The following is a 17,710-nucleotide window of genomic DNA, read 5'->3' as shown; positions in this document are numbered from 1 at the left end:
TTTTGCTTGCTTCTTGGTTTACAGTCAGTAATTAATTAAATTCACTAACGTTTTAACCATTTTTATGTGCCTTGCTGTAACTTGCTGTCACGTCCCACATCTTCCCTTTGGGATCATTTCTCTCTCTGCATCATTCAGTATAGATAAAGGGTCTGTGGGTAGTAAACTCTCAATCTGTGTGTATTTAGAACTGTCTCTCTTTCACCCTCATTCCTGACTGAAAGTTTACTAGAAATAGAATTACACATATAAAGTTAACAGCACTTTCAAGATCTATTTCTTCTAGCATCAACTGTTGCTGATGAGAAGTATGCTATCAGTCTAATTCATAGGTACTATTTCCTTTCTCTCTGCTAGCTTTTAAGATGTCCCCTTTTAGAATTATCCTTAAAGACCTGCAGTTTCTCTAAGCTGTCTTTCATCAGCCTCTTTTTGTAACAGGGAGAGTACCATCTCAGCTATTAGTGCTCATTTAGTGTTCATTTCACCCAGAGGAGCCCATCTCTCAGCCAACTATACCCAAGGCTTCTGCTTCTGTCTACTTCTCTGTGTTTCTATTCCTTTTCTGTTCTGGAGATGTTTATTATCTTGTTTTTTTGTTTCTTTGTTTTAGCAAGATATGTCTCTTTAAATTCCTCTGATTTCATCAATCATTGCTTTTTGTTAGGTGCAGTAGAGGTTCTCCAAGTCTGCACTTACAATGCCATCTTGACTGGAAACGCTGCTTATGGTTCTCTTAAAAAAGAAAAAAAATGCTTTTTAAGGTTCAGCCTATATGTCAGGTGTTCATTTGAAAGCTGGTATAGGGGCAGGATAAGCTGGACTTATAAATTTACAAAACTCATGAGCTGAAGGACTATAGAATAAAATGTACCATTTATTACAATCATATATTTGATAAACATTTATTGACCATTTGGTCCCAGCTCTGCTACTTGGTAGCTGTGTAATCTTAGGAAAGTTACTTAACTTGTCTCTGCCAGCTTCCTCTTCTATAAAAAGACAATTGTGAGGTTTAAATGAGATAAATTATGTAAAGTACTCAGAATAGTGCCTGGCACAAAAGTGCTCACTCAACATTAGCTATTATTATTATTGTCAGGGGAAACACTCTGCACTCCCATGTTTTCACACAGGAGAAAAACCTTCCACTCCATTTCTCAGGAGAGAAGGTCATAAAAAGAACACGTCTAGTTTCTCTGTGGCCTTCACTCACTCCTCCCCAGTACGGGCAGATGACTTATCTGACTGTGGAACTTCTTTCTAGGCTCCCTCCCATTCAGGAACAGCCTGTCTACAGCACACATAAATTCTGCTTTTGGCTTGGAGGATCAGGCTCTGTCACTGTAAGGGGAAGATCTCCGTTTTGCTTGCTTTGTTATTTTTGGGGGAGGTTCAATTTGGGAGAAAGTATATACAACCTCTTTTAGTTACAGAATTGAAGCCCCATTTGTCAATTAGTTTTATTAGTTTTAATAAAGCCAACATTCTGATCTCCATTTATCTATCATCTGTCTTATTCTAAACTTGTTTCAAACTCAGGAGGAGAAGAAAGGGGTATTGGCTACAGGCCTATCTAAAACTTCAACTACTGGGGCCGGCCTGGTGGTGTAGTGGTTAAGTTCGTGTGCTCCGCTTCGGCGGCCCAGGGTTCGCAGGTTCAGATCCCAGGTGCGGACCTACACACCACTTATCAAGCCATGCTGTGGCAGGCATCCCAAATATAAAGTAGAGGAAGATGGGCACGGATGTTAGCCCAGGGCTAAGCTTCCTCAGCAAAAAGAGGAGGATTGGCAACAGAGGGTAGCTCAGGGCTAATCTTCCTCACAAAAAATAAATAAATAAATAAAATAAAACCTCAACTACTAATAGCATCTAGCTCTAGGGTTCTTAGGGAGATTAAATACAATTAATAGATTTAAAGCTCTTAAGTCAGTGTTTGACACATAGCAACATCCAAAAGATATTAACTTTTATTATTATTACTATGTGCCAGACATTGTGCTAGATGGTGAGCTGGTTACCAGTTGCAGGAGTAACTTAATCCTTCAACAGTGTCAGGATGGCTAACTCCATTAATGGGATATTACAAACAAAAGCAGTAGTCCCACAATTCTCTCATTAAATCAATCATTTTTACTAAGCAAATACCATATCTCAAGAAGTGTGACAGATACTGGAAATTCAAAATTACATATGGAAATCTGTCATTAAGAAGCTTACAGGCTAGAAAGGAAGAAAGTTATAATGCGGTATGTCTTATGTCAAAGGTATACACAGGGTGTTGATATCTATAGGAACTCAGAAGACGGGGGCTTTAAAACAAAGAAAGAAAAAAAGCTTATCAGAATTTGAACTGAATTTTGATGAAGTCACCTAGAATAGCTTTCATTTTGCCAAATCCAACGGGCAATTTTCAGTCCTCATCTTATTTAACCAGCCCCTCCCTTTAAAAATCAAAAAGAAAAAAGAAAAAACCAAAAACTCTTTCCTGGTCTCCGAGATTCTACAAGAGACTTCACTCTCTGTTCCTTATACATCTCTCACCACTCCTCCACAGTCACCTTTTCCATTGCCTCCTCCTCTATTTGGCCTTTAAAAGTTAGAGTCCTCAAGGTTGGTTACTAAGGCCCCTTTTTTGCTCGCCATAGTCTATCTTGCCTGTACTCATGATTTCAGTGACTATTTCCATTGGCCTCACATTTATATCTCTAATCCACTTCTCTCCTCTGAACTCCAGACTCATATATCCAAATGCCTATTTAACATCAAAGGGATAGCTCGAAGGCATCTCAAACTCCATATGATCAAAGCTCAACTCACGATCCGCCTCCACCAAATCTGGTCTTCCTCCAGTATCCCTTAGTTCTCTCAGTGCCTGGAACCTTTGTCCATCCAGTTCTTCACCCAAGCCAGAAGCATAAAAGTCATCCTCAGCACGTCCTTTTTTCCTATAACCTAAAATCAAACCATCACCAAGTCCTAACGATTTTACCTCCTAAAACTTTCCTAAATCCATCTTCTCCCTAGTCTACCATAACCCTGCTCCAAAGTATCAGCATTCTTACCTGATATACTGTAAGATCCTTCTTACTGTCTTTCCACATATATTCTTGCCTCTTCTACAGTCTTACTGCAGCCAGAGTGAAATTATTAAAACACAAATCTAACTATATCTCTGCTGTGCTATAATATCCTTCAACACACTCCACTGCTCTTAGGATAAAATCCTTTAAAAGATTCTATATTATGTGGCCTACCAACCTTTCCAGCCTCATCTGGTATCACTCTCCCTTATCACCCTGACCTTCCCTTCAGTCCCTAAAACTTACCATTTCCCCTTCCATTTCATGGCCTTCCAACATGTTACCCTCCTCTGCCTGGAATGCTCTCTCTGTTCAGCCCCCACTCCTTCCACATCGTTCACTTCCACTCATCCTCTGGATTGTAACCTTATAAGTCAAGTCCCCAAAGGCCTTCCTTGAGGCAATAGAGTAGGTAAGGTCCTTATTTCATGCTTTTATAGCATTTATCACCATTTGTGTTTATATATTTATCTGTTAGGCTACTTTATCAGCATATGTCTCTTCCATACACTCCATGACAGCAGGAAAATATCCATTTGCTCACCATTGTGCCCTCAGCACTCAGAGCACAGTGGCTGACATACAGCAAGTGCTCAATGAATTAAGCATTCTAGCAATAGCATTTCAGACAACCAAGAATTATGAAGCAACATGATCACTAAGAGGAAGTAATATAGAAAATTCACCTCATTGGTTTGTGGCTAGTATGAAGTGGGATAAAGAACATGAATCACTATGCACAGCTAATCTTTGACAAAGGAGCCAAGAACATACAATGGAGAAAAGAAAGTCTCTTCAACAAATGGTGTTGGGAAAACTGGATAGCCATATGCAAAAAAATGAAAGTAGACCCTTACCTTACCCCATACACAAAAATTAACTCCAAATGGATTAAAGACTTGAATGTAAGATCAGAAACTATGAAACTTCTAGAAGAAAACATAGGCAGTATGCTCTTCGACATTGGTCTTAGCAACATATTTTCAAGCACCATGTCTAACCGGGCAAGAGAAACAATAGAAAAAATAAACAAATGGGACTACATCAAACTAAAAAGCTTCTGCACAGCAAAGGAAACCATCAACAAAACGAAAAGACAACCTAACAATTGGGAGAAGATATTTGCAAACCATACATCTGATAAGGGGTTAATCTCTAAAATATATAAAGAACTCATGCATCTCAACAACAAAAAAACTAACAACCCAATTAAAAAATGGGCAAAAGACCTGAACAGACATTTCTCCAAAGAAGATATACAGATGGCCAACAGACACATGAAAAGATGTTCAAAATCACTAACTATCAGGGAAATGCAAATCAAAACTACAATGAGATATCACCTCACGCCCGGCAGAATGGCTATAATTAACAAGACAGGAAACAACATGTGTTGGAGAGGATGTGGAGAGAAGGGAACTCTCATACACTGCTGGTGGGAGTGCAAACTGGTCCAGCCACTATGGAAAACAGTATGGAGATTCCTCAAAAAATCAAGGAATAGAACTACCATATGATCCAGCTATTCCACTGCTGGGTATTTACCCAAAGAACGTGAAAACACCATTGCATAAAGATACATGCACCCCTGTGTTCATTGCAGCGTTATTCACAATAGCCAAGACTTGGAAGCAACCTAAGTGCCCATCAAGGGACGAATGGATAAAGAAGATGTGGTATATATACACAATGGAATACTACTCAGCCATAAGAAACGATGAAATCCAGCCATTTGTGACAACATGGATGGACATTGAGGGTATTATGCAAAGTGAAATAAGTCAGAGGGAGAAGGTCAAATACCATATGATTTCCTTCATTAAGTAGTAGATAATAACAATAAACACATAGAGACAGAGATTGGATTGGTGGTTACCAGAGGGGAAGGGGGGAGGGAGGAGGGAGAAAGGGATAATTCAGCACACATGTGTGGTGATGGGTTGTAATTAGTATTTGGGTGGTGAACATGATGTAATCTATGCAGAAATAGAAGCATAATGATATACACCTGAAATTTATGCATTGTAATAAACCAATGTTACTGCAATAAACAAAAAATTAAAAAAAAAAAAAAAAACATGAATCACCTGGCATGGTACCATAGAGAGCAGGTACTGGTAAATACGAATTCTTTTCCCTCTTCTTTCTCTAATCTCCTTTAGATATAGAGACAGCACTGACTATAATATAACTTGACTCAAGGTTTCTTAAATTTATTGAAAGTTGTAAAAGATATCTGAAACATTTAATAAAACTGTATTACACTTAATAAAAATTCACCATTCTTTCTTAACCCCCAAAGAGTTATGTAGAATTAGAGAAAACAGCTAGTTCAGATTTTCTTTTAGGAAAATTAATATAATCTGGATTTAGAAAAGATGAATTGGGGTGGTTATGAAACGAGTTTTCACTTTAAAAAGCATTCACCCTAAGCCACACTCAACAACAGGCTTACAATGATACTTAAAACATGCTTCTATTTACACGGAGCTTTCACCCTATAGGTCAAGGCTCACCTGCACTAAACAAAACTCACCACATTAGGAAAATCCTCTTACCTTATGTTCAAACGGAGCACCATAGTAGCCATCATTCAACCCAAAAATTATTTCATTTTGGTTGCGGGCATGAATCTAAGGAAGGAGGGAAACACACTGTTAGTTCGTCTCATTCCAATCAAGTTTCAGCATGATCAGAGAATGACAGTTACAAAAGGACCTACTTCATGCTGAGAAACAGGCTGGCTACATCTAACAACAGAAAACAAATCATTTATCATAAGACCAGCTAACCAATTTAGAGCTTTCTGCTTTAGTCAAGGGCCTCACAAAATCATCACATGAGATCACAGGCACCATCATTCATACAGGTTTTCCACAAACACTTCTCGAGGATATTATGGAAAGGCTATTCCTGAAATACAGGGGATTCAGAGGCATACTATACATTCTCTGATCTCAGAGAAAACAATATCCAGTTAGTCTATAAGAGTGCATTAAAAAATATGAAGCCCTAGGGGCCAGCCCCATGGCGTAGCAGTTAAATGCATGCGCTCCGCTGCTGGAGGCCCAGGGTTCGGATCCCGGGCGCGCGCTGATGCACCGCTTATCAGGCCATGCTGTGGCGGCCTCCCATATAAAGTGGAGGAAGATGGGCACAGATGTTAGCCCAGGGCCAGTCTTCCTCAGCAAAAAGAGGAGGATTGGCATGGATGTTAGCTCAGTGCTGATCTTCCTCACAAAAAAAAAAAAAAAGAAGCCCTAGAAAAAAACATAAAAGATTAATATTATTTTCTATTTTCAAAACAGACAGTTAAAAAAAATAATATCCAATCCCTAAAGTCGTTAAAGGTTTACTAATTACTGTCTGCCTACAACCCTCTTTCAAATGCAACTGATTTGAGCTTCAGTCAGTGCCACCTCAAATTAAACTTCACCTAAAAGATGGAAGGATTAAAACTTTAAAAACTAAAGAACTAAGATTAAAAAATAACTCAAAGTAGGGGCCGGCCCGGTGGTGTAGTGGTTATGTTCGCGCGCTCTGCTTCGGGGGCCTGGGGTTCACAGGTTTGGATCCCGGGTGCGGATGTAGGAACCGGTTATCAAGCCATGCTGTGGCAGCATCCCATATAAAGTAGAGGAAGACGGGCACGGATGTTAGCCCAGGGCCAATCTTCCTCAGCAAAAAACAGGAGGATTGGCAACAGACGTTAGCTCAGGGCTAATCTTTCTCACAAAAAAAATAAATAAATAACTCAAAGTAGTATAAAGTGTCCAACTGTGAAACATAAAAATAGGTTTAGTTACTTGATCAGAAAGAGCTGTGGCTAAAAAATTTTTTAATTGCTTCTACAGTGAAGGATTAACATGAGGGTTCAAACGGGGGAAAGACAAGGATTACCAGAAGAGAATATTCTATGTCTTCTCTCTCTAGCTAGAGACAGAAAAGACAAAGCCAGCAGCAGCAAATTCCTCTGAACATTTATCTGACTTCCATATGTCCTACATCTGTTACTAAAGCAAAATTAATCACGCGCTCCCTGTTTACCTACATCATTTACTTAAAAGCACTATGAAATCAGTTTCAATATTAGAAGGGACCCAAAATTTTACAATATTTTACATAAAATATTTTATAAACATATATATTAAGGGGGGGGAGATTAAAATCGTATGTATCAAACTATTAACAATGGTTGTAGCTGGGCAAACGAATTACACATAATTTTCTTATTCTCCTCTCTGTGCTTTTCAAAATTTTCCAAAGTGTCCCAAAAGAACATGTATTACTTTTAAAATCAGAAGAAAATATACCACTAAAGAAAGAGGAGGTGGGTGGGCTATGAATAGGAGCAAATCTCACATGAAGGTAAAGTCCTCAAAGCACAAGCCTCATGAAGATGCGCATTGAATTCATTTGTTGAAAAACAAGAGACAACATGATTCTAGGACTTGAAAAGATACTGGGCTAAAAAAAAAAACAAATGATTTGGGTTCTAATTTCAACTTCAGCTGTTTCATAAGGAATTCTGACTTGTTTATCTTTATAGCTCAGGTGACCAGCACTCTACCCAACATATAGTAGTTACTCAATGTGAATGGTCCAGGCTTTAATTCCTTCATCAGCCAAAAGCAGAAAACACTCCTTGCTCTTCCTTACAGGGCTGTCATAGATGAAATGAGATAATTGGATATGAAAAAACTTTTGGAAGTTAGACACAAAAAATATTGGGGAAAAAAAATCTAATAATGTAGCAGAATCAGGCAACCATAAAGCTCAGAAAGATCCCTTTGTTCCTGACTAATCCAGAAAAAGAAAAACACACTTAACAAAACAGGCTGCATGATATTCCATACTACTATTTACATTTCAGAATTGTTGAATTATGCTAATAAGAAGTGTGGATATATACTACCCTCTACTCATTAATTACAGACCCAACAACAATTGTGTTAGAATCCTATTATGGAGACTACAGAACATAGTCTCTATTAATCCAACCACAACCTCATACTTTGATCCCTTTATGAAAAAAAGGTACACTTTTTAAGACAACTGATTAGAGTTAGTGAAATGAATAGTAAATATAGTCTAAGCGATGGAACAAGCAATAGTCGAAAATCCACCAATCAATGGGTGATCTTTAGTAAATTACTTAATCTCTCTGAGCTTGTTTTCTCATTTAAATACTGAGGAAAATAACAATACTTGCTCGCATGATCTTCAAAAGGCCCCAGGTCACTGTGTACCTGTAAAACGATTGTGTAAATGTAAAAAGATACCCAAACACTGAAATGATATACAATTTCTGTTATTAACACAAAAGTTCTAACCACCTAAACGAAGCACAAGAACTTCTGCCACTACACACGCCACATGTAAACAATATCAACAAATTCTCCCTATTCCCACCTTGAATAAAGCTATTTTCAAACCCCTCTGCCTCTGTCATCAATATCCAAGTCAAGACCAGCTTAGTTCATGACTTCTGGGGAAAGATCGTGATTAAATCTATTATCTCTAAAGGCTAGTCAGGAAATTGGGTTGCAACTGTAATTGGAGCTCTGGCACAAGCATGTGACTGGACAAGTTGCATCACCACTCTGGGTCCTTGTTTCCTCAACTAAAAACTAATGGATTAGATCATTCTCTATTATATCATAGTTCTGTGCCTATCCCCATCATTCTCCTCTGGCTAATTCCAACATATCATTCGAAATTCACTCAGGACTATCAACCAACTTAGCCTAATTGACATTTGTAAAACATTCCATTCAATAACAGCAGAATACACATCACGTACATGAAACATTCACCAAGACAGACCACATATTCTAGGCCATAAAATAAATCTCAAAGAAGTTAAAGGACTGAAATTGTACAAACTATTTTCTCTAAACTCAACAAAATTAAAGAAGAAACCAACAAAATAGGGATATCTGAAAAATCCATAAATTTTTGAAAATTAAACAACATACCTCTAAATAACCGTTGGGTCAAGAAGAAATAAAAGGGAAATCAGAAAATATTTTGAATTGAATGAAAATGCAATATCAAAATTTGTGGGTGACAGCTAAAATTAATGCTTAGAGGAAAATTTATTAAATGCTTATTTTAGAAAAAGGAAGTCTCCAATCAGTAATCCAGGATCCTACCTTAACAAGCTAGCAAAGAAGAGCAAATTAAAAACACAAGCAAGCAAAAGAAAAAATACATAAGGAAAAAAGCAGAAATCAACGAAATTGAAAATAATAAGAATCAATGAAACCAAACACTAGTTCTTTGAAAAGCTGATAAAAATTAATAAATCTCTAGTCAGAGTGATCAAGAAAAAAGAGAAGACAGAAATTACCAATAGCAAGAATGAAAGAGGAAAGGATCATTATATATCCTACGTACATTAAAAGGATACTGTAATATTGTGGAAAATTTTATACCAATAAATTTGAAATCTTAGGTGAAATCGACAAATTATTTGGAAGACAAACTATCAAAGCTCACTTAAGAAGACACAGATTACCTGAATAGCCTCATATCTATCTAATAAAGTAATTCAAGTCAGACTTTTAAACTTTCCCACAAAGAAATCTTAACTCCCAGTTGGCTTCACTGAAGAATTCTGTCAAACATCTGTGGAATAAATAATAATAACTCTACATAATTCCTCCAGATAATATAAGAAGAGTCAACACTTCCCAATCCATTTTATGAGCAGCATTACTCTGACACTAAACCAGACAAAGACATCGCAAGAAAAGTACAGACCAATATCCCTCGTGTATATAGATGAAAGACGCCTTAACAAAATACTAGCAAATCGAATCCACTTCGAATGAAAGAAACTTCTTCAACCCGATAAGGTGTCTACAAAATTTACAGCTGATAATACACTTAATGGCGCAAGACTGAATGCTTTCCCCCAAGAATAGCAACAAAACAAGAGTGTCCACTCTACTCACCTCTAGTCAACATTGTACTGAGACTTTATCCAGTGAAATAAGAAAAAGACATACACCTGAGAGAGGAAACATTAAACCACTTGTGTTCATAGACAACATGATTGCCTATACAGCAATCTACAAAAGAAATCCACAAAAAAAACCTAGTAGACCTAATAAGTGAGCTTAACAAGGTCACAGAATACAAGCTCAATACAGAAATGTTTCTATATACTAGGAACAAAAATTGGAAATAGGAATATTTTTTAAAGGACCAGCATTTGAATTAGCATCAAAAAACATGGAATCTGTAGGTACAAATATAACAAAATATGTGCAAGATCTGTATACTGAAAATTACAAACAATTGATGAGTGAGATCAAAGAATATTTTCACAAATGGAGAGATATATCATATCTGCAGACTGAAACACTCAATATTATGTCAATAATATTGACATAATAAGATGTCAATTCTCCCCCAAATTTTCTTAAATTCAACACCTACAAAAATCAAGCAAAACTTTTGTAGAAATTGATAAACTAATTCTACAGTGTACATGCAAAGGCAAAAGACCTAGAATGGCCAGAACAATTTTGGAAAAGAACAAAGTTGGAGGATTCATATTACCTGAATTCCAGACTATATAAAACTATAATAATCAACATAATGTGGTATTGGTATAAGGACAGACATGTAGATCAATGAAACAGAATAGAGTCCAGAAATAGATCCACACAAATGATTTTCAACAACTGATTTTCAACACAGCCGACAAGGTAGCTCAATGGAGAAATACGAGCCTTTACAAGGTCCTAGTACAGGAACAAATGTTCATCCATCTGCAAAACAATGAACCTGGCCCTTCATATAAAAGTTTAATTCAAAATAGATCACAGACATAAATGTAAAACTAAAACCTAAAACTATAAAACTGCTAGAAGAACTTCATAGGAGAAAATCTTTGTGACCTTGGGTTAGACAAAGACATATTGGATAAGACACAAAAAGCATGAAACAAAAATGAAAAAGTGGATATAGTGGACTGATACAGTGGATGTAATCAACATTTAAAAACTTCTGTTCAGGCCGGCCCCAGTGGCCTAGTGGTTAAGTTCGGTGCACTCCACTTCAGCAGCCCAGGGTCAGTTCCTGGGTGCAGACCTACACCACTCGTCTGTCAGTGGCCATGCTGTGGTGGCAGCTCACATACTAAAAAAAAGAGGAAGACTGGCAGCAGATGTTAGCTCAGGGTGAATCTTCCTCAGCAAAAAAATAAAATAAAATAAAATAAAATAAAGTAAAAACTTCTATTCTTTGAATGACACTTAAAAAAATGAAAAGATAAGCCACAGACTGGCAGAAAATACTTATCTTAATAAAGGGCTGACTCATATCCAGAATACATAAAGAAACAATATTAACAATATTAAATTGTTTCTTTAAAAGAAATACACCAGAAAGTATATACTGAATGAATATTAAGAAACATCAAGGATGTTTGTAGCTATGACTGACATTTTAGGGTTACCTTTAACAGTAGTCCCACAGGTATCACAAAACAGAAATGGCATTCATTCCAAGGTGGTGTGAGTGTTTACTAAGGACTACATGTATATACCAGTGTGGTACAGCACAAGAGAATGAATTTTTAAGTCAGCCAGGCCTAGATTTAAATCCTAGGTCCACCTAGTAGTGTGATCTTGAGCAGTTTCTTAAACTCTTGGAGGCTCAATTTTCCCATCTGGAAAATAAGGGCAATAACATCAACCTTCACAAAGTTGCTATAAACATTCATTGCAATAACCTATGTCTGGGGATGGCAAATAGGTCTCATTTCATATACAATTCTGATATATTGCTAGTTGCATCCTGGAACACTGTGTTAAAAAGGATTAGCGGGCTACTTCTGAGCTCAGCTAGAAGAGTGCTATGATCAATGAGCTCCATCACTCATGGGGAATGGGTAGTGGTATATAAGCCAGGCATTTGTCATCCCCGTGCTCAATAAACAGTAGCTCTTCTTATTCCTGCAATAACCCAACTCTACCGGTCATAAGGGAAGCGTTTAAAAGTATGTTCCTTATATTCAACTTAATTTTCAGATTCTAGGGGACAACATCCAAAAGACAGAAGAAGCAGAATGCTATAAGAAAGCATATTCTGCATACAAAAAACAAAAAATCCTCTACAGTTATCAGCTTAGGGTACTTCTTCATAAGTTTCTTCAGTTAAAGGTTATTTTTTAAACTTGGCAATGACTCAAATTTCTATAATTAAGTAAACAATCATAAAAGATCTCTCTTTATAACAGGAAATGTAGAATTAGAAGAATCAACTGAATTTAGAGAAGACAACTACTCAAAACTACATTCTAAAAATTACCTGCTGACCCAAGTATTTCAGCCCATCCAAACAGACTTTCCACTCAATCAACAGCTGGTAGATGTCCTCCCTTCCACCCCATATCTTCACCACGAAACAAGATACAGATGTATCAAGACGGTCCGGCATTATTCCAAAATCGAGACTCCGCCATGTTGGATTCTGTTGATAAAAATGAAAACATGCTTTAGGAAGACTCTAACTTGTTTACATCTATTTCAATTAGGTTGTAAATCACTTTGTTTTTAAAAAACAAAAGACCTCATAAATATATTAAATTATAAACTTAAGTAAACCAAGAAGAAATTCCAATTAACAACACAGGGGTGATAATGGTACTTCTGAATTTCTCTGCTTATTTATTATAGTCATTAGAAGGAGCATAGGTTCTAATCTCTCATTGGTATGGCTTCATACGGTATTTCATTTATCTATTCAACACTTAATACACAATTATTAAGAACCAACACATAAACAATGCCCTCAAAGTACCTTCAACATTATACTGGATTCAAATGTTTATTTAAATAATTACATCATTTTGTGAAAAGTTTGATAACGGAATCATGCAAAAGGTTACACGGTAGGACAAGAGGGAACAATAAACCTTGAAGGAACAGGGAACGGACCACAGAGGCTGTGAAACTTGGCTTTTAAAGGACAAATAGGATTTCACCACCTGTTTAAAATAGCGTTCTGGGCAACGGGAACCTGATAAATAAGGGCTCCGAGGTGTGAAACAGCAAGGTGCGGTCAGGGCACTAAGACAACTGCTGGAGCACCTCACACAAGAGGCAGGACACAAAGCTGCAGAGATCCACAAGGGACTAAACCGAAGGATCTTTCACACCTTCCCAAGGAGGCAGCCCTTTACTCTGTACAGATGCAGGGCCACTGAAAGGTTTGAAGGTTAAGATGACAAGGTTAACTTTATGCTCTGAAAGAACTTTTCATTAAGAGAATCATCCAGATAGTTAAACATTCTCTGAAAATTGAAAATGTTAAGGAGCTTTAATAACATCAACAGACATGAACTACAATGCATCAATTACTTTATTTCCTCTGTATTAAATGTTAGGGCTTTCATGGCTGAATGTAACTATAATCAATCTTATTAACTTGGCAATTTTCATATTATATAAATCAGTAAATCAACGGGTCCTCACATAAGGGTAACTGTTCTTGCCTTTGTGGCAGTTTTTTTCCTGACCAAATGGGAAAGGATAATAGAGTAGTGTGTTTTTGTTTTAGGGGACATATTGATGTATGTGTTTTTGCAGGCTGGTTGTTGACGTTTCAGGAGAAGGGACATGACTACCAGTTTCATAGCACTTACATCTGATATATCTTTTTCACTTATATTTTGATACTTTTATTGTCTGATTTCCTTCCACTAAAATAAAAGCTCTGATAGACAGGAACATTGCCTGATTTGTTTACCACAAGATCCCCAAAGCTTCAAAGCACCTGGTATGCACTCAATAAATATTTGCTGAATGAGTGAATGAATGCCCGATTAACTGATACGGATGTCTGAGGACACTAAAAGACTATCAATAAATAGGATGATAATAACATTCAGTAAGTACATTTATGCAATCAGTTTTATTCTGGATCATAGCAAAACTAAATTCCAGTCATGCAAGAATTTCAACCTAAGATCAATAGAACTCCATTCTTATATGACCCCCAGACTCTGGCCCATTATAACTGTTTTACCGGCCCTGCTAAACAGGGGTAGAGTTTCATTTAAACACAAAGATGAACATTAAGGTCTAGGAATAATTATGCAGACCTGTACTACAAGAAATGCTAAAACAAGTTTTTCAAGCTGAATGGAAATGACACCAGACAGAAACTTGGATCTATAAGAAGGAATGAAGAGCACAGCAATGGTAAGTATTGAGTAAATATAAAAGACTATATCTTTCTTATCCTATTTTCTTTATATCATATATGACTGTTTAAAGCAAAAACTATAACTGTATAGAGGGTTTTATATGTCACATATATGAAATGTCACATATATGAAAGTAATAGCACAAATGACAGAAGGTGGATGACGAACTACACTGTTGCCAGGTTCTTCTATTTTACATGAAACAGTTAAGAGTGAATACAGTAATCCAAGAGGTACAGCTTTGGATTAAAATTAAATTAAATTAAATTTAAAAATTAATGCAAAGAGGTACAGCTAAAAAAGGCAAGGAAAGAATTTAAACTGGAATATTAAAAAATATTCTACATTATATATACATTATAAATACATATATAGTCTAATGATCCGATTTATATGAAGTTCTTCACAAGAGGCAAAACTAATCTGTGGTAAAAAATGGCTTCCTCCTGTAGGGGGAGGGATTGGGAACAAGGGAACTTTCTGGAATGATGGGAAATGTCTACATCTTGACAGGTATGCATGCATTTATCAAAACTCAGCAAGGTGAGTTTTAAAATTTATGCATTTCATTGTATATAACTTTTATTTTTTTTAAAAAAAACCTGTAAACAAATATTGAACTCTGGTGTATAGGTTTGCTTTTTGCAGTGGTTAAGGGTTAGCAATTCTAAAGCCACTTTCTGTGTATTCTAAGCAGGAGTAAATGAGCAAATATTTTAAGGACAGTGGGAGCCAGGTTTTTCACTGCTAGAGAACAGAGTTACAATTGAACTGAAAGTTCAGTTGGACTGAAATTGGATATATCGATATGAACACATAGGTTTTAAAAGATAGAGTAATAGAGACAGGAGTGTGTGTGTGTGTATTTCCTAGCTCAGTCCCCTAAGAAAGTCTAGAAGTAATGAGCACGTTAGCAACAATGAGCATGCTCAGATCTTGCTGTCTATTTAATATTCTCACTAAAAGGAACCACGGTTCCTTGGGGAAAAGGCTTATTCCAGGGCTGTGGCAGGCAAAGTACAAAATGAGTCTGGAACACCTCGTGCCAGAAAGCAAGGAAGTAGTCAGCGAATGACGGGGACATATCAAAAGGACACCAATTTACAGGGATCTCGTTAACCAAATGTGGGATAATTTAAGCATCAAATTAATAATGATAGTAATGGATTATAATCCACTGAATAAAATAAGAATCTATGAGTCCATAATGATATAAATTAATAATTGATTAATTAAATGAGAGATAAAGGAAAATTAGAATGCTAACTAATAAATATAAAAGGAATGATGGGAGCTAGAAAATCATCAATGGATGCTAAAACTGGTGAGCAAGCAGTTGATGAGAAGCAGACTATATACAAAATCTCCAAGTATCTCCCCCACAAATCACTTAATTATAAAAGGAAAAATTATAACGTCACAGTGGAGAAATCTGACAGGCACCACCTTAATCAAGTGAGGCAAGTTAACATCAATATTGGGACAAGCCAACAACAGGTGTCTCCTAAAACAAAGCACTGAAAATGATATAGCATTACTTCTATGGTTTTCCTGCCAAAATGCGTAACTTGAATCCAACCATGAATAAACATCACACAACAAACTGAAGGACAGTCTACAAAATAACTGGGCTGTATAGTTTTAAATGTTGAAAGTCAAAAACACCACCAAAAAAGGCTAAAGAACTATTCTAGACTGAAGGAGAGTAAAGCAACATGACAACTAAAAACAGAGTGATTCTGGATTGGGTTGACAATATCCGAATAAGGGCTATGGATTAGTTCGTAGGAATGTAAATTGCTACAGCCACTATGGAAAACAGTATGGAGGTTCCTCAAAAAATTAAAAATAGAACTACCATATGATCCAGCAATCCCACTTCTATGTACATATTCAAAGGAAATGAAATCAGTATCTCAGAGATATATGCACTCCCATGCTCATTGAAACACTGTTCACAATACCAACATACAGAAACACCTAAGTGTCCATCAACAGATGAATGAATAAAGAAAATATGGCATATATATACAATGGAATATTCAGCCTTAAAAAAGGAAATCTTTTTTGAATTAAACTTGAAGGGTATTATGATAAGCGAAACAAGTCAGACACAGAAAGATAGATACTGCATGATATCACTTACATGTGGAATCTAAAAAAGTCAAACTCACAGAAATAGGGAGTGTAATGGTGGCTGCCAGGGGCTGAAGGTTGGTGGAAATGGGAATATGTTTGCCAAAGGGTACACAGTTTCAGTTATGCAAGATGAATAAGTTCTGGAAATCTAATGTACACCATGGTGACTACAGTTAATAATACTGTATTGTATATTCGAAATTTGCTAAGAGAGTAACATTAAGTGTTCTCACCCCAAAAAAATGATAACTATGTGAGGTGATAGATAACGTTAATTAGCTTGATCTCAGTAATCATTTCACAATATACACATATATCAAAACATTATGTTGTACACCTTAAATATATACAGTTTTTATTTGTCAATTATACCTCAATAAGGCTCGGGAGTAAGGACTATGGATTACAAAAACACAACAGTATTGTGTCAATGTTACACTTCTTGATTTTAATCATTTTAATGTGGTTATATAAGAGATTGTCTTTGTTTGTAGGACATACACACTGAAATATTCAGTGGTAAAGAAATCTACATCTCAGGTGATTCTGATGCAAGAGACTGTGGCTCACACTAAATAGTGACAGCACATCCTGCATATACTTGATAACAGCAAATCTTCCTTTTTTTTTTATAATTTTATTTATTTACTTTTTTCCCCCTCCAAAGCCCCAGTAGATAGTTGTACGTCACAGCTGCACATCCTTCTAGTTGCTGTACGTGGGACGCGGCCTCAGCATGGCCGGAGAAGCTGTGCGTCGGTGCGCGCCTGGGATCCGAACCCGGGCCGCCAGCAGCGGAGCGCCTGCACTTAACCGCTAAGCCACGGGGCCAGCCCCAAATCTTCCTTTGAAGGTAGGCTTTATTTTAAGAAGCCAAAAGTTAGTCTTAGATAAATTTATTGAAAAATATGGGTAAATAAGGATAGCTAATAATGTTTTGGGTAAAACATGAGGGATAACTGTGAAATAGCAAGAGTAGATTTCATACGTGACCCAAGGGATGAATGAAGGGAGCCATCCATTTCTGATAAAAGCAGGCTAGACAACATTCCAGTTGCAAACAACTAAAAATGCTGGCTAAAATATTTTCTAAATAATAATAATCACTATCATCACCAAAGAATTTCCAAGCTAAAAAGGAAAGCTAGGACCCAGAGAGCTAAGTGGAGATGTAGAGGGCTTTTGTCTTGAATGCATTTGCCAACCTATATGAGCCTAGGGCTTTGGTTTTGACAGTTTTAAAGAGAGACAAGGACACAAT

General features: G+C 36.7%; 1 protein-coding gene across 2 annotated transcripts in view; it reads right to left on the bottom strand.

Annotated features, from left to right (window-relative positions):
• Nucleotides 1-17,710, bottom strand: part of UVRAG (UV radiation resistance associated) — a 287,747-nt gene that overhangs the window by 222,685 nt on the left and 47,352 nt on the right. For both annotated transcript variants that reach the window (XM_004434016.3, XM_087433467.1), the window contains 2 exons: nucleotides 12,411-12,572; nucleotides 5,645-5,719 (listed from right to left, as the gene is read on the bottom strand). In XM_004434016.3, coding sequence (XP_004434073.2) covers nucleotides 5,645-5,719; nucleotides 12,411-12,572 — 237 coding nt within the window. The remainder of the gene's footprint in view (nucleotides 1-5,644; nucleotides 5,720-12,410; nucleotides 12,573-17,710) is intronic.

This window comes from Ceratotherium simum, chromosome 7, assembly GCF_057802395.1.
Source record: "Ceratotherium simum simum isolate JZ-2026a chromosome 7, ASM5780239v1, whole genome shotgun sequence".
NCBI classification, from domain to species: Eukaryota; Metazoa; Chordata; class Mammalia; order Perissodactyla; family Rhinocerotidae; genus Ceratotherium; species Ceratotherium simum.
This window is presented reverse-complemented; position numbering and strand designations above follow the sequence as displayed.